Source organism: Drosophila kikkawai, chromosome 3R (assembly GCF_030179895.1).
Source record: "Drosophila kikkawai strain 14028-0561.14 chromosome 3R, DkikHiC1v2, whole genome shotgun sequence".
Classification (NCBI taxonomy): domain Eukaryota; kingdom Metazoa; phylum Arthropoda; class Insecta; order Diptera; family Drosophilidae; genus Drosophila; species Drosophila kikkawai.
Genome location: NC_091731.1, coordinates 5,394,094 through 5,414,333, shown reverse-complemented (window position 1 = coordinate 5,414,333; position 20,240 = coordinate 5,394,094). Strand labels below are relative to the sequence as shown.

The 20,240-nt window shown below is 50.2% G+C and overlaps 2 protein-coding genes across 2 annotated transcripts; both read right to left on the bottom strand.

Moving 5' to 3' along the window:
- Positions 1-10,166: 10,166 nt before the first annotated feature.
- On the bottom strand, positions 10,167-11,135 carry LOC138928698 (uncharacterized). Its single transcript, XM_070286200.1, has one exon. The coding sequence runs from the start codon at positions 11,133-11,135 to the stop codon at positions 10,167-10,169; it is 969 nt and encodes a 322-aa protein (XP_070142301.1).
- A 150-nt stretch (positions 11,136-11,285) lies between these two features.
- On the bottom strand, positions 11,286-16,680 carry LOC121502109 (uncharacterized). Its single transcript, XM_070286199.1, has 3 exons — positions 16,158-16,680; positions 15,563-16,062; positions 11,286-14,798 (listed from the first exon to the last, which is right to left on the bottom strand). The coding sequence occupies exons 1-3, from the start codon at positions 16,678-16,680 to the stop codon at positions 11,286-11,288; spliced, it is 4,536 nt and encodes a 1,511-aa protein (XP_070142300.1).
- Between the last annotated feature and the right edge of the window lie 3,560 nt (positions 16,681-20,240).

The following is a 20,240-nucleotide window of genomic DNA, read 5'->3' as shown; positions in this document are numbered from 1 at the left end:
CAAGCCAAGTTTTCGCTTCCACTGTATTTTTTCCCTTCAGAAAACAGTATTTTATCAAAACACGACATTCCTTTTTTTCAAATTTTTTCACAATAACAAAAGTTGCTTCACAAAAGACGCTCTATCTCACAAACTAATTGACTGACAGACGTCAAATTTTGAGACGAATCATTTAAAGGTTAGTACTATATAAAAATAATATGCATTCAATACTAGCGACGTCATCTATGTGTCAGACCGGGGACTTATCAGCCAACCTGTTATTTATTGTTTTATTTATATTTTCTATTCTATTCTCAGGCTTATCTATATTTTTTAATTCATCTCTATTTTCTAAAATATTTTCCGGATTATCAATATTTTTAGAAGTGAAATAAAAAGTAAAGTTATTTAATTGAATATATTCCTCTTTAAAGTTTATTTTGGCATCTGATAATTCTAGGATATCTCTTCCAATCAAAATATCGTATTTAGCGGAAAAATCATGAACGATTTCGTGTGCTCCGATCCGATATAAGCTCTGATCGCGGCTAGGATCGACCTATTTACACGCTCGCTTGCATTCGCTTGCGGCGAATAAATTGCTGTACATATCTGTTTAATTCCAAACTTGGTTAGAAATGCTCTGAAATGACCTGATTTAAATTGTGATCCGTTATCGGTCAGTATGGATTCTGGAGTACCGAAGGTGAAAATATGTGCTTCTCGAGATACTCACAAATCCTTTCAGATGTAAACTTCCGAAGTGGCTGCAAGAAATGGAATTTGGTGCAGTGATCAACTACAATTAAAAGTCCTATGTTCCCTTTCTTTGACCTTGGATATGGAGAAGAAGATCCATGTATAGTCGCTGAAATGGACAATCAGGTGGTCTAAGAACTTTGTTAGGGCTCTTTGTTGACTTACAAACGATACAATCTGAGACATAATTACGAACTTGAGTAACCATTCCTGGCCAGAATAGATGACGTCTGATCTTTTCGATCATCATGTTCATGCCAATGTGAGCAGCATCGGGTGAATCATGTGCTCGCGCTAGTACTTGATCGATGAGGTGCATCGGAACCCAAAGCTTCCATGACTCGTCTTGCGACACTTCTCCCTTAGCTGGTTCAGTTCTCTTATACACAAATTTGTCCACGACCCTGAGATCAGAAAGATTAGACTGGTTGTCCTGAATCCTTTTTCTCAGTTCGACGTATTGTTCTGAATTGAAATCATCCGAATTCAAGTCGATGATTGGTCCAAGATCCGTTATGCTCGAAACTTCTGCCTCTTCGCGTCGCGAAAGCGCGTCAGCTACGACATTTTCAGATCCCTTTCAATGTTTAATCGTAAACGAAAATCCTTGCAGACGAATGGCCCATCTGGCTAGACGTCCTGATAAATCCTTCTGTCACATTAGCCATTGAAGCGAAGCATGATCGGTAATCACACAGAACTCTTGCCCTTTAATGTATGCTCTGAACTTATTGATGCCCTTGATTACAGCTAAGCACTCTAACTCGGTAACCGAATAGTTTCGCTGTGCTTTAGACAGTTTTTCAGACATATATGCTATCGGTAGTTCGACTCCCTCCTCGTTTTCTTGAACTAAGACACACCCGAGACCATATAAACTTGCTTCGTAAAGCCGTATAAACGGCTTTTTGAAATCTGGTGTTCTCAAAACTGGAGATGAGATTAACTTGGACTTGAGTTGAACAAATGCGTCCTCTGCTTCTTGAGTCCATTTAAGAACTTTGTGCTTTTTAAGCAAATCTGTCAGTTGTACGGCTATTGCGGCATAGTAGTTATGTATCTATAATATTTCCCAGTGTATTTTTTCTCTTGGTTACTTTTTGGTCTCATTTGTTTGTGCAAAACCACCGCTCATCTCAGGCCTAGCAACCTAATATTAAGCTAGTGATAAACGCTGATTTGCCTACGAGCAATCAGCCACTTTTTTAGATTACCTTTTACCAGCAATAAAAAGCTTTTGTTAGAATTTGGGAGTACAGTAGAAGTTTAAGTTTTAGTTCCTAAGATGATGTGAAGCTGAGCTGTTGAGACGACAACCAAATCAATTATAAAAATAAATATAAATTACACTAAAATGAACTGAAACGAAATATACGACTATTCTTATTTAAAAACAAAACAAAAAATTAAAAAACCAAAACTACAAAAATAAATATATACAATTGTCGCAGTCGGTGTGATCTTGAAATTTTTTTTTTACTGTGACGCCTCTATTCCTCGGCGCACAACCTCTAACATAAACTAAGTTCTAGATATTAAGTATATACAAATACTCCCCCCATATTATAGTTATACTGTAAGCATACGCACTAAGACGGCACTGAAGCCACTATCATTATTAAACCATTTAGTTGGCATTGGAGCCGTAAGCAAGACAACCTTGAAGTATTTTTAAAATAGGGACAATTAAGTTAAAATTATAAGCTAAGTTCAGCACCTCAGAGATCGCTGAAACGGGTACTTTATCGACTAGTCGAAATAGTCGAACCAGATCAGTTCTCGGTGAACCGGTTCGAACCACCGGTTCACTCAAAAGCTATGACAGCTCGCGTCTTCCGGCATTCGCTCTCTTCCGTGGAAAACTTGGTACCGAACAGACGTGCCCATCGCCGAGTCTCCGCGATCAAGACTCTCTTCCGTCGAAACTTTGCACCGAGGCAGACGTGCCCATCGCCGCGCCTCCGCGACCGAGTCAAAAATCAAAGTGCATCGTGTCCTTGGTAACAACCGCGACGTACGCGACCACGCAGAGACATCGGCTACAAGAGCCCACGCATTCGCGCAGATAAATCTTTGCCAGACAACGACCGCGATCGGCAGCCACACGCCCGCAGACACGTGGGCTAGATTTGTAAGTTACAGGAGTCAATTCTGTAAGGCAGTAGTAGGACTCACACTTAGATAACACAATAATCCAGGGATTGCAAATAAGAGTTATGAGTAAAATAAAAGTTACTACCAAAAAATTGAGGTATACCATAATTTTTGAAGGAGTTCTCAAAAATAAAATAAACTTTTATAACCAATTTTTATTTTTTAATTGCGCTTTAACTCTTATTTTTAAATATTAATAAAAAAGTTGTAGAATAATTATTATTTTTCAATTTGTATATAAAAGTTGAGTTATAACAATTATTTGCAATTTTTAAAATAATAATTGAAAATTAAAATTATTCTCTCATTTTTATTTTAAAAATTGAAAATAATAATTATTCTCCAAAGGATTATTTTATAAATTGAAAATAAAAATTGAATCGCAATAACTTTCCAACGGAGCGGTATATCTTAAAGATTTATATATGTAATTAATCTACGCTTCAATACCTTTCGTTTGATGTATATATTGTGGTTATTGCATGTGCACAAATATGTACATGAACATAAGTGCATATAATAAAAAATTCACCGTTTCACAAACAAACATGAATACTGAGATAATTACCCAGCTACAGGTAATAATATTTAAATATAAAGGTGACAATTTATTATATATATTTTTGTTATCTGCATTTTGGGCTTGCCATTTGTAAAATGTATTTTAGTATCCTTGTTTGTTTGGGGAATGTAATAAGCATTACGTATACGCATATTTTTATGCACATGCAATAACCACAATATATGTATACATCAAACGAAAGGTATTGAAGCGTAGATTAATTACATATATAAATCTTTAAGATATACCGCTCCGTCGGAAAGTTATTGCGATTCAATTTTTATTTTAAATTTTTAAAATAAAAATTGGAGAATAATTATTATTTTCAATTTTTAAAATAAAAATTGGAGATTAATTTTAATTTTCAATTATTATTTTAGAAATTGCAAATAATTGCTATAACTCAACTTTTATATACAAATTGAAAAATAATAATTATTCTACAACTTTTTTATAAAACTTGAATAATAAGAATTAATTTCCTATTTTTTCTATATAATTGTAAAATAACTCTTATTTCATAATTTGTATTATAAAAATTATAACTGTTACGATCCCTGCAATAATCAATAAACTAACAATCGAACCTACCCGTAGTAGTATTTCCTTGGTAGTATTGGTCACGGTTTTCAGGTTCCCCGGTCTCTGTCCCGCTGGCGGCCCCAAAATACTGCGTTTCGGCATTTCCATTCGCACGTGTTTTGCGGCCATCCAGCCTCCCGTCGATCCTCTCCCGTGCTCCCCGCCGCAGCGTCACGTCAGCACAGGCTCTTTCCGTGCCCAGCGTGCCGCCGCGACTGGAGGTCACCTGCTCCTCTGCCCCGCGCCGCTAGGAACCCTCTCCCGTGCTCCCCGCCGCAGCGTCACGCCAGCACAGGCTCTTTCCGTGCCCAGCGTGCCGCCGCGACTGGAGGACACCTGCTCCTCTACCCCGCGCCGCTAGGAATCCTCCCCCGTGCTCCCCGCCGCAGCGTCATGCCAGCACAGGCTCATTCCGTGCTCAACGTGCCGCCGCGACTGGAGGACACCTACTCCTCTGCCCCGCGCCGCTACGAATCCTCTCCCGTGCTCCCCGCCGCAGCGTCACGCCAGCACCGGCTCTTTCCGTGCCCAGCGTGCCGCCGCGACTGGAGGACACCTACTCCTCTGCCCCGCGCCGCTAGGAACCCTCTCCCGTGCTCCCCGCCGCAGCGTCACGCTAGCACAGGCTCTTTCCGTGCCCAGCGTGCCGCCGCGACTGGAGGCCACCTGCTCCTCTGCCCCCGCGCCGCTAGGAATCCTCTCCCGTGCTCCCCGCCGCAGCGTCACGTCAGCACAGGCTCTTTCCGTGCACAGCGTGCCGCCGCGACTGGAGGACACCTGCTCCTCTGCCCTCGCTCAGTTAGGAATCCTTTCCCGTGCCCACGGCCGCAGCGTCACGCCAGCACAGGCTCATTCCGTGTACAGCGTGCCGCCGCGACTGGAGGATACCTGCTCCTCCGCCCACGCCCAGCTTAGGAATCCTCTGTCGCAACTGCAGCCGCAGCGCCACGCCAGCACAGGCTCCTTCCGTGCTCAACGTGCCGCCGCGACTGGAGGACACGTGCTCCTCTGCCCTCGCCCCGCTAGGGACCCCTTCTTGTGCCCGTAGCCGCAGCACGACACCCTAACGCTGGTTTTCATGCACCGCCGTGACTACGAATGCACCCGCCCCCGTATCCCCTCCTAGATTAGGGACACTTCGACACACGCTGCCGCCACGCCTGCACTGGCCATTCCGCGCATCGTGCATCACCACGGTGACAAGTGAAACTCTGCCTGGTCCACCCGTAGCTAGCCTCCGCGCCCAACCGGAGCTAGCTAACGCCTCTCTGACGCCCTGACCATTTCCCCGACCCACATCACCCGAATTCTGGGCGAGATCAAGCTAATTCCGCCAGGAGTCCGCCGGAGTTGCCACTCCGCGCGTCCGCGAAAGCAGTACAGGCAAGCAGTGAGCGCAAGCAGTGCCTGAAAGCAGTTCGCGACAAGCAGCTTTGTGTCAGGGACCGACCGATCAAGCAGATCGACGAGTCGATAAAAGCAGCGCGGCGGCCAGCCATTGACAAGCCTGCTCCTAGAGCATCTAGTGACCACATCGTCCAGCAGCCATGTTGCCGACCCTCGATGATCAGAATTTAGTGCCCGTAAATTCGCAACCCGGGTCCCACACGCTGTTATAATAAATTCCTACAAATATTTCCGTCCCCTCTAAATAAATTTCTTGAAGAGGATCCCTGGTCACGACTGGGATCTATCCCGGCCGGAGAGATTCGTTACAAGTGGCGCCCGAACAGGGACGGGATTGGGTTAAAAACCAGGAAAAATAACACCTATATAACAGCCGTGTGGCCCTGGGCCGAAGCCGGAAAATAACTTCCATCGAATTCCGCGAGTGAAAATCCACCGAAAAGTGCCCGTGACCGCGAAATTAAAACCGCCTCGCCCAGTAACCGCGACAAGCGATAAACGTGTCCACCAGTAACCGCGTCCAGGAGCCCACGAGCTCATCCGCGCCCCGCCAAGTCAACGCGAACGAGTGTTAGTGCCAACAGACATTTAATCCACGCAACGTGCCACAGCGGCCTAGACTACCTGATCCAACAAACACACGAGAAGACAGCCAAACGGGAGCAATGGAAGCCATGGATTCGGACCAGAAACCTGCCGGTGAGTTCGGTTCACGTTTACTTAAAAACCCTGGGGTCTCCTCGCGGTGGATATATTCTCGCCCGAAGGCCGAATTATTAGCATTCGCGGAAGAATTTGGGATCTCTGCCGACGGGGTCGTCGATGACCTACGGCGGAGCTTCGTCACATTAATCAAAGAATCCGAGCAACCACAGGAAGTGTGAACTCGACTCGCCGACCTAGAGCGTCGGTATACCACTCGGGGCCCGAGCCCTGGGCCTCAGGGAGAAGAGCGGCCGGGACCCAGTGGCCTCTCCACGAGTAAAAATGCAAATTCTGGACGCCCACGTAGCGCCCCCGGTCCCACTACTTCAGTTCCTCTGACTAGCTTCGTTGTTACCACTCCCAGCTTCACTGTCACCGCCCCAAGCCCCGCCGTCGCCGCCCCTCCTACTTTCACTACCGCTCGAGAAACCTCCGCTGAGCCGAGCTACGACCGGCCTCGTCGCGACTTTGTGTGCGTCCCAGAGCGGATCCGCAAATGGGGTTTACAATTCGATGGGTACTCCGACCCATTGGCCTTCATCGAACAGGTCGAAAGTCGGGCCTTGTCCTATGGAATCGACCTAGGACTCCTTCCTCGAGCCATGGCGGAACTGCTGACGAGCAGAGCCGACAAGTGGTTCCAAACCAGCCGCCTGCAAGGGGCTGATTGGGGTACATTCCGACGGGAATTCCTCGATTTTTTCCTCCCGCCCAGGTACCTCCAGCGCTTGGACGACCGAATCCGGAGTCGCGAGCAGCTAGGAGAAGAAACTTTCAAAGATTATATGCTCGACCTTCGCGTTCTCATGCGCCACGCGGGCTATACCGAGACTCAGGAGCTCGACCGCCTGTACGAGAATATCGCACCCGACTATCAGATGTACATTCGGCGCAGCGAGTTCCAAACAATTGGGGAGCTGGCCCAACTGGCAACCGAATTCGAAGCCGTCAGGCGACGCAGCCTAGGGCGATCCCAAGCAATGTCAACGCCTCCGAGTAGCCCCTCCTTCCGTCCGCCTCCCCACAGTGGGGGTCAAACATTTTCTCCCGGGTGCACCGGATCAAATGACATTCCGCGGACGCCAGGTCAGGTACGGCCACCCGCGCCCGTGCGAGTAAACCGGGTAGCGACACCAGATCGCCGCATCAACGTGCGGGATGCGTGCCGAAATTGCGGAGATTCCGGGCATTTCAGCCGCGAATGCCGGAACCCTCGGCTATACTTTTGCTGGGACTGCGGACGACGCGATGTTCGCACCGTAGAGTGCTGTCGTCGACCCCAGCCGGGAAACAGAGTGGGTCCCCACGACCGGCGGAGTCCGTTGGGGACCAATCCCGCAACGAACACCTTGTAAACGCGCCGCTAAGAATCGAGAGAGGGAGGATCGCCGCAGAAGTCGAGATCGGTGGCCATCTACGCCTGGCCACCATCGACACTGACGCATCGAAGAGCTTCATCAGCCAGGAAGTCGCCAACCTAGTTGGCCAACGACACCAGTTTCAGGAGATCCGCACCCAAATTAACTTGGCCGACACCTCGCGAGTCGAGGTTCGACAACTCCTGCGCGCCGATATCACCCTCGCTCGGAAGACCATCCAGGTGCCCCTCTTCGTTATGCCGGCCATGTTGGAACCCCTGATCCTGGGCATGGATTTCCTGGCCACAATCGGCACCACCATCCAGTGTGGGACGGCCAAACTCATCTTGTCGAGACGACAGCCGGAAGAGCGGGACATGAGGCCACCCAGAGACGCGAGACGCAGCATGCGTACAACGGACGCCACGGACTCTCGAACCACCGAACCACCCAGCCCACGAGGCCCCGCTGGACCCGAGCGGAGCGAGGAAACGCCGCCTGCTCGCCAGGAAGAGCACCGCCTGGGCATCGCCGACCATTGCCAGAGACACACGGGAATACTAACGCCGGAGAGCAACACGAGAATTTGACAGAGACTCACGGGAATACTAACGCCGGAGAGCAACACGAGAATTTCACAGAGACACACGGGAGCCCCGACGCGGGCACACAAGGAAGACACACAGAGACACACGAGATTATAAACACCGAGGACAAGCACACAGAGGCACACAATGACATACACCCCGAGACACCCGAGGAGAATCTTGAGGGCGCCCCCGAGGCCACCAACGCAGGAACACCCGAGCATTACCGCCTCGAGACTCAGGAGCCCACCAACGAGGAACAAAACCCTCGTATCCAAGCGTTCTTACACGAGCAGCTGGTCCAGTTCGAGGGAATGACCGGAGTGGCCAATATCGCCGAGCATAGGATTACCATGCGAGACGATCGGCCCATCAAGCAGCGGTATTTCCCGAAGAACCCAGCTATGCAGAAGATCATCGACGAGCAGGTGGACGCCCTCCTTGATCAGCATTGCATCGAGCCATCGCGCAGTCCGCACAGCGCTCCTTTGGTCCTGGACAGGAAAAAGACTGGACAATGGCGCATGTGCGTAGACTATCGCCAGCTAAATGCCAAGTCGATCCCAACCATATCCTCGAGCGGCTTCGAAATGCAAAGTATATTTCCACCCTGGATTTGCGCAATGGCTATTGGCAGATTCCAATGGAAGCAGGCAGTCGGGCGTGTACCGCCTTTACGCTCCCTGGCCGCGGCCTTTTCCAGTGGCGGGTCATGCCTTTTGGGCTCCATTCGGCTCCAGCCACCTTCCAGCGAGCGCTCGACAGCGTGATCGGGCCAGATTTGGACCCCCATGCCTTCGCTTATCTCGACGACATAATTGTCATCGGTGCCAGCCTCGAAGAGCATATGGAGAATCTGCAGAGAGTTTTCAAGCGCCTCAGGAGGGCGAACTTGCGGATAAACCAAGATAAATGTTCCTTCTTCAAACGGAAGTTGGTTTATCTCGGCCACGTCATTAGCGACCAGGGCATTCACACGGACCCTGAAAAGGTAGCCGCCGTGCGGAACCTCAGTCCACACACGAGCCTTCGAGAGTTACGCAGGTGCCTAGGCATGGCCTCATGGTATAGGAGGTTCGTACCGAACTTCGTGTCTGTTGTTCAGCCCATGACGAACTTGCTGCGCAAAAACCAGCGGTGGAAGTGGGAACAAGAACAACAGAAAGCCTTCGAGCTCCTCAAAAGTCTGCTGACGGATGCTCCGGTACTGGCATGTCCAGACTTTTCCGTCAAGATGACGCTCCAGACCGACGCGAGTAACTATGGACTCGGAGGCGTGCTGACGCAGGAAATAGAAGGACAAGAACGGGTCATCGCATACGTGAGTCGGAAGCTAGACGCTGCCGAACTCAACTACTCTCCCACGGAAAAGGAATGCCTAGCCATCGTCTGGGGAATTCGCAAGCTCCGATGCTATCTCGAGGGCTATCGCTTCGACGTGATCACAGACCACTTGGCCCTGAAATGGCTAGATCAAATTGAGAACCCGACTGGAAGGATCGCCAGGTGGGCCTTAGAACTTCAACAGTATCAGTACGACGTCCACTATCGCCGCGGGAAATACAACGTGGTCGCCGATGCATTATCCCGGCAGCCACTGGAGCACTTACAACGGCTAGTGCCAGACGAACGCTTGTGCAAATGGCTGAAACGGAAACTGGCGGATGTTCAGGATGACCCCCAGAGATTTCCCGACTGTTTAGTAGGGGGGCGATCCTTTCCACTGAAGATCCGTACAAAAGTAGTGTCCACCGGCGCAGAGACAAAATAACCCAGAAGCGAAAAAAAAGCAAAGTCGGGGGCGTCGTGGGAAATTCAGGCGATCAGCTTTATTCGGCTGCATACATGTTACTAAACTAAGCATAGGAAAAGAGGCCAGAGAAGCTGGCTGCAGCGGCTACAAATCGACAGCAGCCGACCACGGTGTTCGGAATGCACCCGAGGCCCGCTCTCCGGAGTGTGCAGGCGATGTGAGCGCATTAAAGGGGCGAGCGGGAAAAAGCTCCGTCAGCTCAGCGCGCAGCGGCGCACAATGGGCCGCTGACCTAAACATCCCGCCCCCCCTTGCAATCACTCGGGTTGCAAAGGAGCCGTCCTCATCATGGCTGATGACAAGCTCCGGACGATCCATTCAAAAATTGTGCTCTGGGTCACCGGCAATCCGTCGTCGATCTTTCGAAAGCCCGGTCTTATCACCCGCGTGTACATGTCGGCGCCCAGGATCACGGAAATTGAAGCAGGGCGATATAACCGCTCATCGGCCAGCGTGATGTCCCGGAAGTGGGCACGCACCGCATCGCTGAGCTCCCGAACTGGGGTGCGGATGCGCACGCGAGACTCTATCTTAAAGACAACGTCGAGCCGGACAGCGCTGTCGATCTTGGAGCCGACGGTGGCAGAACAAATCTGTTCACCCCCGACATTGGTAGTCGGCAGGCGAAACGCTGCAGCTAGCGACGCGTCGATGCAGCTCATGGGTGTGCACGGATCGATGAGTGCGGCCGTGTCGAAGCTCTGAGTCCCGGTGTGGATCCACACCAACGCAGTCGGCAGGATGTTCACGCTGTGCCGCTGCAGAAGCGACGACAGCGACGGAGCAGCGACCGTGGTCGGCTGAGTACCCGGACTAGCGGCGGAAAACTGCCCAGGGGTGTCGGGCGAGGCGCGTGGAGCTGTTGACGAGGGCCGTGGAGCGGCTGAGGAAGGCCTGGGCGTGGCAGCGGTATCCCTTGACCGGCGGTTTGCCGGGCGAGACTGGCGTGACGACATCGGCGATTCGGAGATATGGAGGAGCGTGTGGTGGTCCTGGCCGCACGTCTTACAACGATCACCTCGACGACATGACCCGTCGGAGTGCACGTGGGCCAAGCATCTGGGGCAGTACCGGTTGGCCAGGACGGCCCGGAGCCTCTTCTCGGCACTCAAGCGGCGGAATTGACGGCACTTCCGTAGCGGATGGATCCCTCTGCAGACTCGGCATCGGTAGGATCGCGTACCTCGAGAACATCTGCTTTCGGCGGTACGTGGGCTTGGCGACATCGTGCGTCACTTGACTGGTGGAGTATAACACATGAAAAAAAGAAGAATTAATCAGTACTGGTAAGGACTACGAATGGGAGCTACGAATTGGAACAAGACATTGAAACTACGGAACGGATCGGTGGATTAATGGAGTGGAGGGGCGGTTGGTTATTGCGGGCAGGCGACCTCCTCCATCGGAAGCAGGACGACCTTCGCAATGGGACGCTTGATGAGTCCTCGCGCGGTGCGGATGTCGACCACACGGACATGGCCATCGACTCCTGGAAACACCGCGTCCACTCTTTCTAATCGCCACTCATTGGACGGAAGGTTATCTTCCTTGACGACTACCATGTCCCCGGCACGGAGATTTCTTGTGGGAGCTCGCCACTTGTTCCGCTTATGGAGTTCCTTGAGGTACTCCTCCTTCCATCGCAGACGAAAGTGTTGATGGAGAGCCTTCAGATGTTGCCAGCGATTTATAATGGATGTGGTGACCCCCTTGATCTCGGGTTCAACCACGGCGAGGAGAGGCCCTCCAACCAGGAAGTGCCCCGGCGTAAACGCCAACAAGTCGGCGGGGTCTTCGGACATTGGAGCGAGCGGACGCGAATTCAGGCACGCTTCGATTCTAGCCAGAAGTGTGGCAAGCTCTTCAAACGTGTACTTTCGCGTGGCCGTGGACTTGTAAAACAAGGTTTTGAAACTCTTGACGCCTGCCTCCCACAAGCCTCCCATGTGGGGTGCTCCCGGAGGAATGAACTGCCAGAGCAGCTGCTGGTGACTGTAGGCCCCCGTCACCGCCTCTTTGAGAGCGTGGAGAAAGTCTCGGGAGAGTTGGGCAGCCGCCCCCACGAAAGTCTTCCCGTTATCCGACTGCACTTGACGGGGGCATCCTCTTCGAGACACGAAGCGGGCGAAAGCGGCGAGAAACTTTTCCGTAGTAAGGTCGGACGTAGGTTCTAAGTGGATGGCCTTAGTCGAGAAGCAAACGAACACCAACACATACCCCTTAGTGATAAGACAGGCTCGTCCCGTATAATTTTTGATGTCGAAGGGACCGGCGTAGTCCATGCCGGTATATGTGAAAGGACGCGAGAAGGAGGTCCGTTCCTTTGGCAAGTCTCCCATGAGTTGCGTTTGCAACTTCCTTTTGTGGATGACGCATACCTTGCATGAATATATAACAGACTTAACCAAATTTTTCACCCACGGGATCCAGAACTTGGAACGGATCAGACGGATCATTAGCTGATTGCCGCCGTGCAGCGTTATCCGATGCGTAAAATGGACGATGAGTCGAGACAGGTGGCAGTCGTATGGGAGGATGATGGGATGTCGTTCATCGTATTGGAGAAGCTCGGAAGTTGTAACCCGGCCGCATGCTCTCATGAGCCCATTCGAATCAAGGAACGGGTTCAAATTTTGAACCAGACTGGAAGTTGGAATTGGTCGTTTTTGCCTTAAGCAGCCCCTCTCCAGGGTGAAGTGCCTGTGTTGTGTCACGGAAATAAGACGTAACTCAGCTGACACGATTTCAGAAGCTGTTAAATGATCCTCTACCGACGACAGGAGCTTCCGCGAGCGCTGGATGAAGCGATGGACGTAAGCGAGAACTCGCAACGCCTTATCGAGTGTGGAAAAACGTTCTAGAATGTCTTCAGGAGGAACCTTCGCAACATGGACTTTGACTGCTCGCTTCTCGAGGTCAGTTACAGGGGAAACATCGCCTTGCATGGGCCACTCGCTTCGGGGCCTTCGCAACCAGGCCGGCTCATGCCACCACAATTGGCTGTCCGCGAGGTCTTGGAGTGCTACTCCCCGGCTGGCGAGATCTGCCGGGTTGCGCTCGGAGCGAACATGTGCCCACTTCTCCACTTCGGTAAACTGGGTGATCTTGGTCACCCGATTTGCCACGAACGTCGTCCAGTGACACGCCGGCTTACGCAACCAGGCGAGAACAATTGTAGAGTCCGTCCAACAATGCAAGGCGGACGGAGGCCCGGGCATCTTCGGAAGGATGGCGGCAGCCATCTCAGACAAGAGCAAGGCTCCGCACAATTCGAGCCGCGGAAGCGACAACGTTTTTACCGGGGCCACACGCGTCCTTGCCGTCAGTAAGGTCACCTCTACCGTGGACCCCACCTCCACCCGAACGTAAATGGCGGCACCGTACGCCTTCTGGGATGCGTCGCAGAAACCATGATGCTCGATGTTCAAATGCGGTCGGAACGTGACCCATCGGGGAATACGAATATTGTCAAGTGCGGAGTAATTTTCCAGGAAGTCAATCCATCTTTGATAAAAATCTTGAGGAAGAGTATCGTCCCACCCTAGATCCTGGAGCCAAATGTCCTGCATGAACATCTTTGCCCGGACAACGAAGGGGGCTAGCCAGCCTGCCGGATCAAAAAGTTTGGCAATTTGAGATAGGACCTGACGCTTGGTGAACGACGATTCCGAGACCAATTTTGGCGGAATGAAGAAAAACTCGTCGGACGTCGCTTTCCACCGCACGCCGAGAGTTTTAGCCGTGCTCTCAGAGTCGAGTTCCAGAAAATCGGAGTGAAGGAGATGGCCACTCGGGATGTTGGCCAAAATCGCCTTATTATTGGAGGTCCACTTTCTGAGTGGGAATCCCGCCGAACTCAGGGCACCCTGGAGCTCGCGGATGGCCACCTGCGCCTCAGTTATGGAGTCGGCCCCCGCGAGGACATCGTCGACGTACATAAACTGTCGAATGATCCGACTGGCCCGCGGATACCTCGACTCCTCGTCGTCGGCGAGCTGTTGCAGGACGCGGATCGCTAAGAAAGGGGCACAGTTGACTCCGAAGGTGACCGTTTTCAATTCGTAGTCACGGATTTCCCCATCGGGATTGCGAAACAGAATGCGCTGGAACGGTGTATGTTTGGGGTCTACCCAAATCTGTCGATACATCTTCTCGATGTCGGCATTGAAAACGAACCTAAAGTATCGCCACTTTAGGATTTGAAGTGTGAGGTCGGACTGTAAGACCGGGCCCGCGTAGAGAATGTCGTTAAGGCTTGTCTCGTTTGCGGGCGGGCTAGAGGCGTTGAAAACCACCCGCACCTTAGTGGTTGTGCTTTCGGGCTTGAGAACTGCATGATGCGGAAGGTAATAAGTAGCGGAACTGCTCTTCGGAGAAACTGCGGCCATGTGGCCTAAGTCGAGGTATTCTTGGATTACCGAATCGTATCGGGCCTTGAGGGGAGGATCCCTTTTCAGGCGCTGTTCGTTACGCAGAAACTGAGCCAGAGCGAAGGATCTTGAAGATGAGAGCTCGGAACCACCATGCTCAGGGTCGCGCAAGGGGAGCGTCACAACGTACTTGCCACAGCTGTCCCTGCGTGTAGTTCGGACAAAATTGCGTTCACAGACAGAATCAGACTCGGACACGATCTGTGAGGGTACTTCCTCTACTTCCCAAAATTTGGTGAGGAGCTGGTCCAGCGAGTCGTCGGAGCCGCAGGTGACTCGTGTAGAGAACGCGGACACATTTCGGGAGGCATTCGGAAATATGGGACCTGTCAACACCCATCCAAAAATGGTTTCCTGGCCGAAAAGAGAACCACAAATATTTGCCTTGGAGCTGCCTAGGAGGACTGACGGAAGAATGTCGGCCCCTATCAAGACATCGATTTGGGAGCTCTCAAAGAACTTGGGGTCGCAAGAGGTATGTCAGGGAGCCCCTTCAGAAAGTCTGGTTGGACGGGGTACGAAGGCAGACTCCCGGCCAACTGCGGAAGGACGTACGCTGCCGTTTCCAACTGCAGTCCGGGTCTGGAAGGCGCTCGAATGGAGAAATGACAGAATTTCGTAGACTGAGCGGCAATGGTTTGGTTAAGGCCGGAGACTTGGGCTTGAATGATCTTGAACGGCAGTTTCACGAGGTTGAATAGCCTCTCAGTAATAAATGTCGCCTCGGAACCAGAGTCAATCAAGGCACGCGCTTGGAAAGTGCACCCTAGATGGCAAATATCGACGAGAGCGGTGCCCAACAGGACGGCTTTTGAGCCGGAAGCGAAGCACACTTGTACGTCAGAGTGATCTTCTGAAGTGCTCGCGTTTCTTGGGGAATCCGCGGGCCGCGGCCTCGCTGGCGCAGACGGAGTCGGAGCGGTCGCGAACGGATTGCCACGATGCAGGAGGGTGTGGTGACGGCTGTGACATGTGAAACAGCTATGGGCACTTGTACAGTCCCGCTGCTGGTGCCCTCGTGCGAAACAATTCAGACAAAGCTGCTTCCTCTTGATGTAGTCGGAGCGACCATTCACATCCATTTCCAGGAAGCGCTGACATACACGAATAGGGTGGTTTTCCCTGGCGCAAAGATCGCACCCTCTTGGGGCTGGAGTCACTCGGGCCTCATATGAGTTGAGCCGGCGCGCAGGGGCGCTTGCAGGGCTCGATCGGGGGGGAACCTGCCCCGAACTGCTAGGCCTGATATCGTCGATAGCCTCTAGAGTGCGGTGACGCTCGGTCAAAAACGAGTTCAGCTCGTTCCAGGTCGGAATTTCGGCCTTGTTGTGGACGGATTGCTCCCACATGGACAGTGTGGTTTTGGGGAGCTTTATGGAAACCATGTAGACCAGGAGACAATCCCAGGTTTCGACTTGGATGGAGGACATCGATAAGGCGGTTAGGCAACTCTGGATGGTGCCTTGCAGCTCTTTCAGAGCGGCTCCTGACTCTTGGGGGACTGCCGGAAGGTTGAATAGGATTTTCAACTGGCTGTTGACGAGCAACCGCCGATTTTCGAACCGGTCGGTAAGGCTTTGCCATGCAGAGATGAAACCTTCGTTGGTGAGGGGAGCCTTCGACACAATGGCTTGTGCATCGCCACTTGTTTTTGACAACAGGTGGAACAGCTTTTCCACCGGTGTGAGACGCGAATTATGGATGTAGATCGCAGTAAAAAGGTCTCGGAACGTTGGCCACCGAAGATAGTCCCCAGTGAAGTGACTTCGGTGTCCACTGGTGGCAGACGACAACCCGTAGAAGGGGGTGGCTGACTACTGGCGGAAGCCTGTGTGGGTTGGAAGGCGGCCCTGTCAATTACGCCCTGCAGCTGAAACACACACTTCGAAAACACAGAATAGCAGTAACTATACTTCGACTCTAGCTCTGATGCAATGGTCGGAGAGTCGTCGGATTCGGCAAGGAGGTCGGAGCAGCTTTCATAGCTTTTCACTACCTTTTCCCACAGGGCCCTGTGGATTTGGCACATGCCAGGGGGCAATCTGTCCGTGTCAGGGGCAGCCGGAGTGTGCAGGTCAGCCTCGAAGTGGCTAACACGGTCTGTTGCGGCAATAAATTTCTTGAGGGCAATATCTATCGCCTTTTGAGCCATCTTGGACACGGATCGCGTAGATCTGGATGAGGTACTGGGGGCAGTGTCGAGGGCCTCTTGACTTTTTGCCCTTGGAGTGGCAGTGGCCGCCTTTGGCTTTAATTGATCAGGCCGAGGAGATCCGGACTGGGACCCTTCCAGAGTGATTGCTGGAATCAGAGGAGTCTTTTCCTCGTCTCCCGTGGGCATCCTAGAAGTCGAATGGGTCGTGAATCAGTAGGTCGCCGCAGGAAATACACACTGTTGGAGGGGGGCGGCTTTAAGCTGAAATGCACTCGAAATAAGAACACGGACTTGTCGGGGTTTTACGCGACGTGCGTCGATGTTTATTAGTAGAAGGAGTAATTGGTACTAAATATACAAAGGAAACTAATGCTAGGGAGAGCGGATTGGAAGCTCTAGGACTGGAAGTCCGGAGGAAGAGGGAGAGAAAAGGAGAGCGTACGGGATCACACTGCCTCCCGAAATTAAACGCCTTTCTGGCGTGAACATTCTCCCCCCCCTTGCGAGGATACGCAGCAAAAGTACCAGGAAGGATTAGCTCTGGAAAGCGTTGGATAACGCTGAGCACTCGTGGGTATGGAGAAGAGTGTGGTGATCCTGTCCACACGACTGGCATCGGTCTTTACTACGACACGATCCCCCGGAATGGTGGTGGGCCAGGCAGTTGACGCAGTACTTCTTTTCGATGACTGCCTGGAGCCGTTTCTCAGCGCTAATGCGCAGAAACCGGTGGCATTTCCGAAGAGGATGGTTCCCTTGGCAGACTCGGCATTGGTAGGATAAAATACCTCGGGAACGTCTGCTCTTGCTATCGTCGTATGGAACCCAGTAATTGGAGGAATCGGCAGAAGTGGTCACTCGTGTGGAGAACGAGGAAATCCTTTGGATGGGTGCAGGAATTTGTGGTGCGTCATCACGAGGATTCGGAACACTGGATGAAGTGTTGCTTGGATGCAACAATGTGTGATGCCGACCGTGACAAGTAAGACAGTTGTGGGAGCTTGTGCAATTACGGAGTGGATGACCGCTTGCAAAGCAATTTAAGCACAACTGCTTTTTCTGGATGTAAGATGATCGATCGACTATCGTCATCTGAAGGAAGCGTGGACACAAACGCACTGGATGGTTCTCTGCAGAACACAAATCGCATCTTTTGGATATGTGAACAATCCGCGTACTAAAGGATTGTAGTACTCGTGGCGACTGGTTGGAGATTGTCGGTTTCGACGAACGAAGGCATATCGTAGGAGGCTGGAGAGAATCGATGGTTTCCAGAGTTCTATGGCGCTCAGTAAGGAAAGAATCGAGTTCTAGCCACGACGGAATATCGGTTTTATTTGTTAAGGATTGCTCCCATAAGGAAAGCGTCAGCTTTGGAAGCTTCGTGGAGCACAAATAAACCAGGAGGCAGTCCCAATTATCCGTAGGAAGGCCGGACAGAGCTAGGGATGTGAGGCAATTTTGAATTGTATTCTGCAGCTCCTTCAAGGCTGCCGAGGACTCACGTTCAATGGACTGAATGTTCAACAATTTCTTCAGTTGGCTGTTTACCAACGCGCGTTTATTTTCGAAACGCTCAGATAGGTTTTTCCATGCTGAGCGGAAACCGTCGTTGGTGAGTGGCGAATTGGAAACTATGGAATGAGCTTCACCACTAGTCTTGGCATTTAAATAGAACAACTTTTCTACAGGGGTCAGCGTAGGATTGTCGATATAGACCGCTGTGAAAAGGTCTCGGAAAGTCGGCCAGCGAAGATAATCGCCTGAGAAAACTTCCGTTTCGCACGGAGGAAGCCGACAGCCAGACGGAAAGGAATTTTGGGGCGCAGGAGGTTGGACTGAAGCTGCTTTAGCAGAGATCGTATCGATCTGTTCCATGAACTTGGCGGCACACCGTTCATAAATGGAATAGGTGTCGTCGTATTTTGCCTTAAGAGTAGGCAAGGTGTCTGCAGCGCCCTCTAAACCAACTGAAATTAGCTCTGAACAAGCTTCGTACTCTGTCTCGACCTTGTCCCATAGCGCTCGGACTTGGTCGAGATGGATTTGGCAAGTGTACTTGGATGGAGTGGGTGCTGCTGGATTGCAGACTCTGGAGTCGAAGTGCCTCAGACGGTCACAAATCAAAGTAAATTTGTTCAAAATAGTAGAAGTCATTTTATATATTTTTTACGACAATTTACTGTAAATATATATTACGAAATAGTAATGTGTCGAAGTTTGATTGGGAATTTAGGAACCAATCGGACTCGTAATAATTATTTTTGAAATAATTATTATATATAATTATTTGTGGAAAATTGTATTTTTCTCGTATGGAATTTAAATCGAGAATATTTGAATTAAATACGGAATTACGAAAATACGGTCACACTAATGAGTATATGGAAGCACACTTGGATTTCTAACTTAATCGGTTAGTTGGAATTTTAATATAAAATAATTTAAAATTATTTTATTTGTCTGGTCTTATTTGATTGACCGGTGCTGTATTTCGGAACCAATACGTGTGTGTGTGTATATTTGTGCACTTGCCGTATGCAAGTGCAAAATAGCGGAGATAAGGAGAGGCGCAAAAAATTGCCAAATATCGGAGTGTCGTATGCAGACGATTATGTTTGTATGTAAATATGTATATTTAATTGCTTAGGTGGAGTTCAGCTCAGGATAGAGCAAGGGAGGAAATAAACAAATATCTGCATGAATTAAATCAATTTATAATTGTAGTAGCTGCGGACAGTAATTGTAGCATGTAGTACGTTTAGGAATGTTCATATATTGGGTTATATATTTATATATTATATTTCGGAGTGAAGTGGACTGTATCTGTAGTATGTATGTAATGTAAATAAATGCTAGCGGGAACACAGTAAACGAGAAGGAATTAAGAATAATTCGAAATTGGAAAGTTTTACTGTGGCTTAGGCATTTATTTAAACAAACACTTTCGGAATTTTGGAACGAAGACCTTGTATAGAAATTATTTGGATATAATTTCTCGATTTGGGGAAATGTCAATGTTGACAGCGATCGTAGTCTTATGGAGTGGACTGTATATGTATGTAAATGTAAATAAATGCTAGCAGGAACACAGTTAACGAAGAGGAATTGAGAACTATTGGAATTAAATTCTCACTGTGGCTATTGCATTTATTTAAACACACTTTTGGATTTCGGCCCGGAAATTTGACACAAATGTAGAAAATTTGGAAACCGAATTATTTTGAATTTGGAATTGGAAGTTATTATGCTTCCGTGTGTCGGATTAATCGGACTTGGATTTAGACAATAATCATACAGAGAAGTTAAGACGAATTGAGTTTCGCAAAACCTAACTGTATGACCGGCAGCAATAATGTAATGAACTTATCTGGTGCGGTGTTAAAGCCACCGGAGCTGCTGGCGGAGGCGACGAAAAATCCGGCTCGAAGGACCAAATGTTGGAGGGGGGCGGCTTTAAGCTGAAATGCACTCGAAATAAGAACACGGACTTGTCGGGGTTTTACGCGACGTGCGTCGATGTTTATTAGTAGTAGGAGTAATTGGTACTAAATATACAAAGGAAACTAATGCTAGGGAGAGCGGATTGGAAGCTCTAGGACTGGAAGTCCGGAGGAAGAGGGAGAGAAAAGGAGAGCGTACGGGATCACACTGCCTCCCGAAATTAAACGCCTTTCTGGCGTGAACACACACGAAGTGGTTCGCGTAAACCCAGTGGACACAGCACCAGCGACAAGAAAAAAAAC

Bases quoted from the DNA above. Each gene is read 5' to 3' on its own strand.
- LOC138928698 (XM_070286200.1), bottom strand. From the start codon at position 11,135: ATGTCGCCAAGCCCACGTACCGCCGAAAGCAGATGTTCTCGAGGTACG.
- LOC121502109 (XM_070286199.1), bottom strand. From the start codon at position 16,680: ATGCCCACGGGAGACGAGGAAAAGACTCCTCTGATTCCAGCAATCACT. The intron at 16,063-16,157 runs GTAGTCAGCCAC...CAACGTTCCGAG, and splicing joins ACCCACACAGGCTTCCGCCA to ACCTTTTTACTGCGATCTAC. The intron at 14,799-15,562 runs GTTCCCCCCCGA...TGCGACCCCAAG, and splicing joins GGCCTAGCAGTTCGGGGCAG to TTCTTTGAGAGCTCCCAAAT.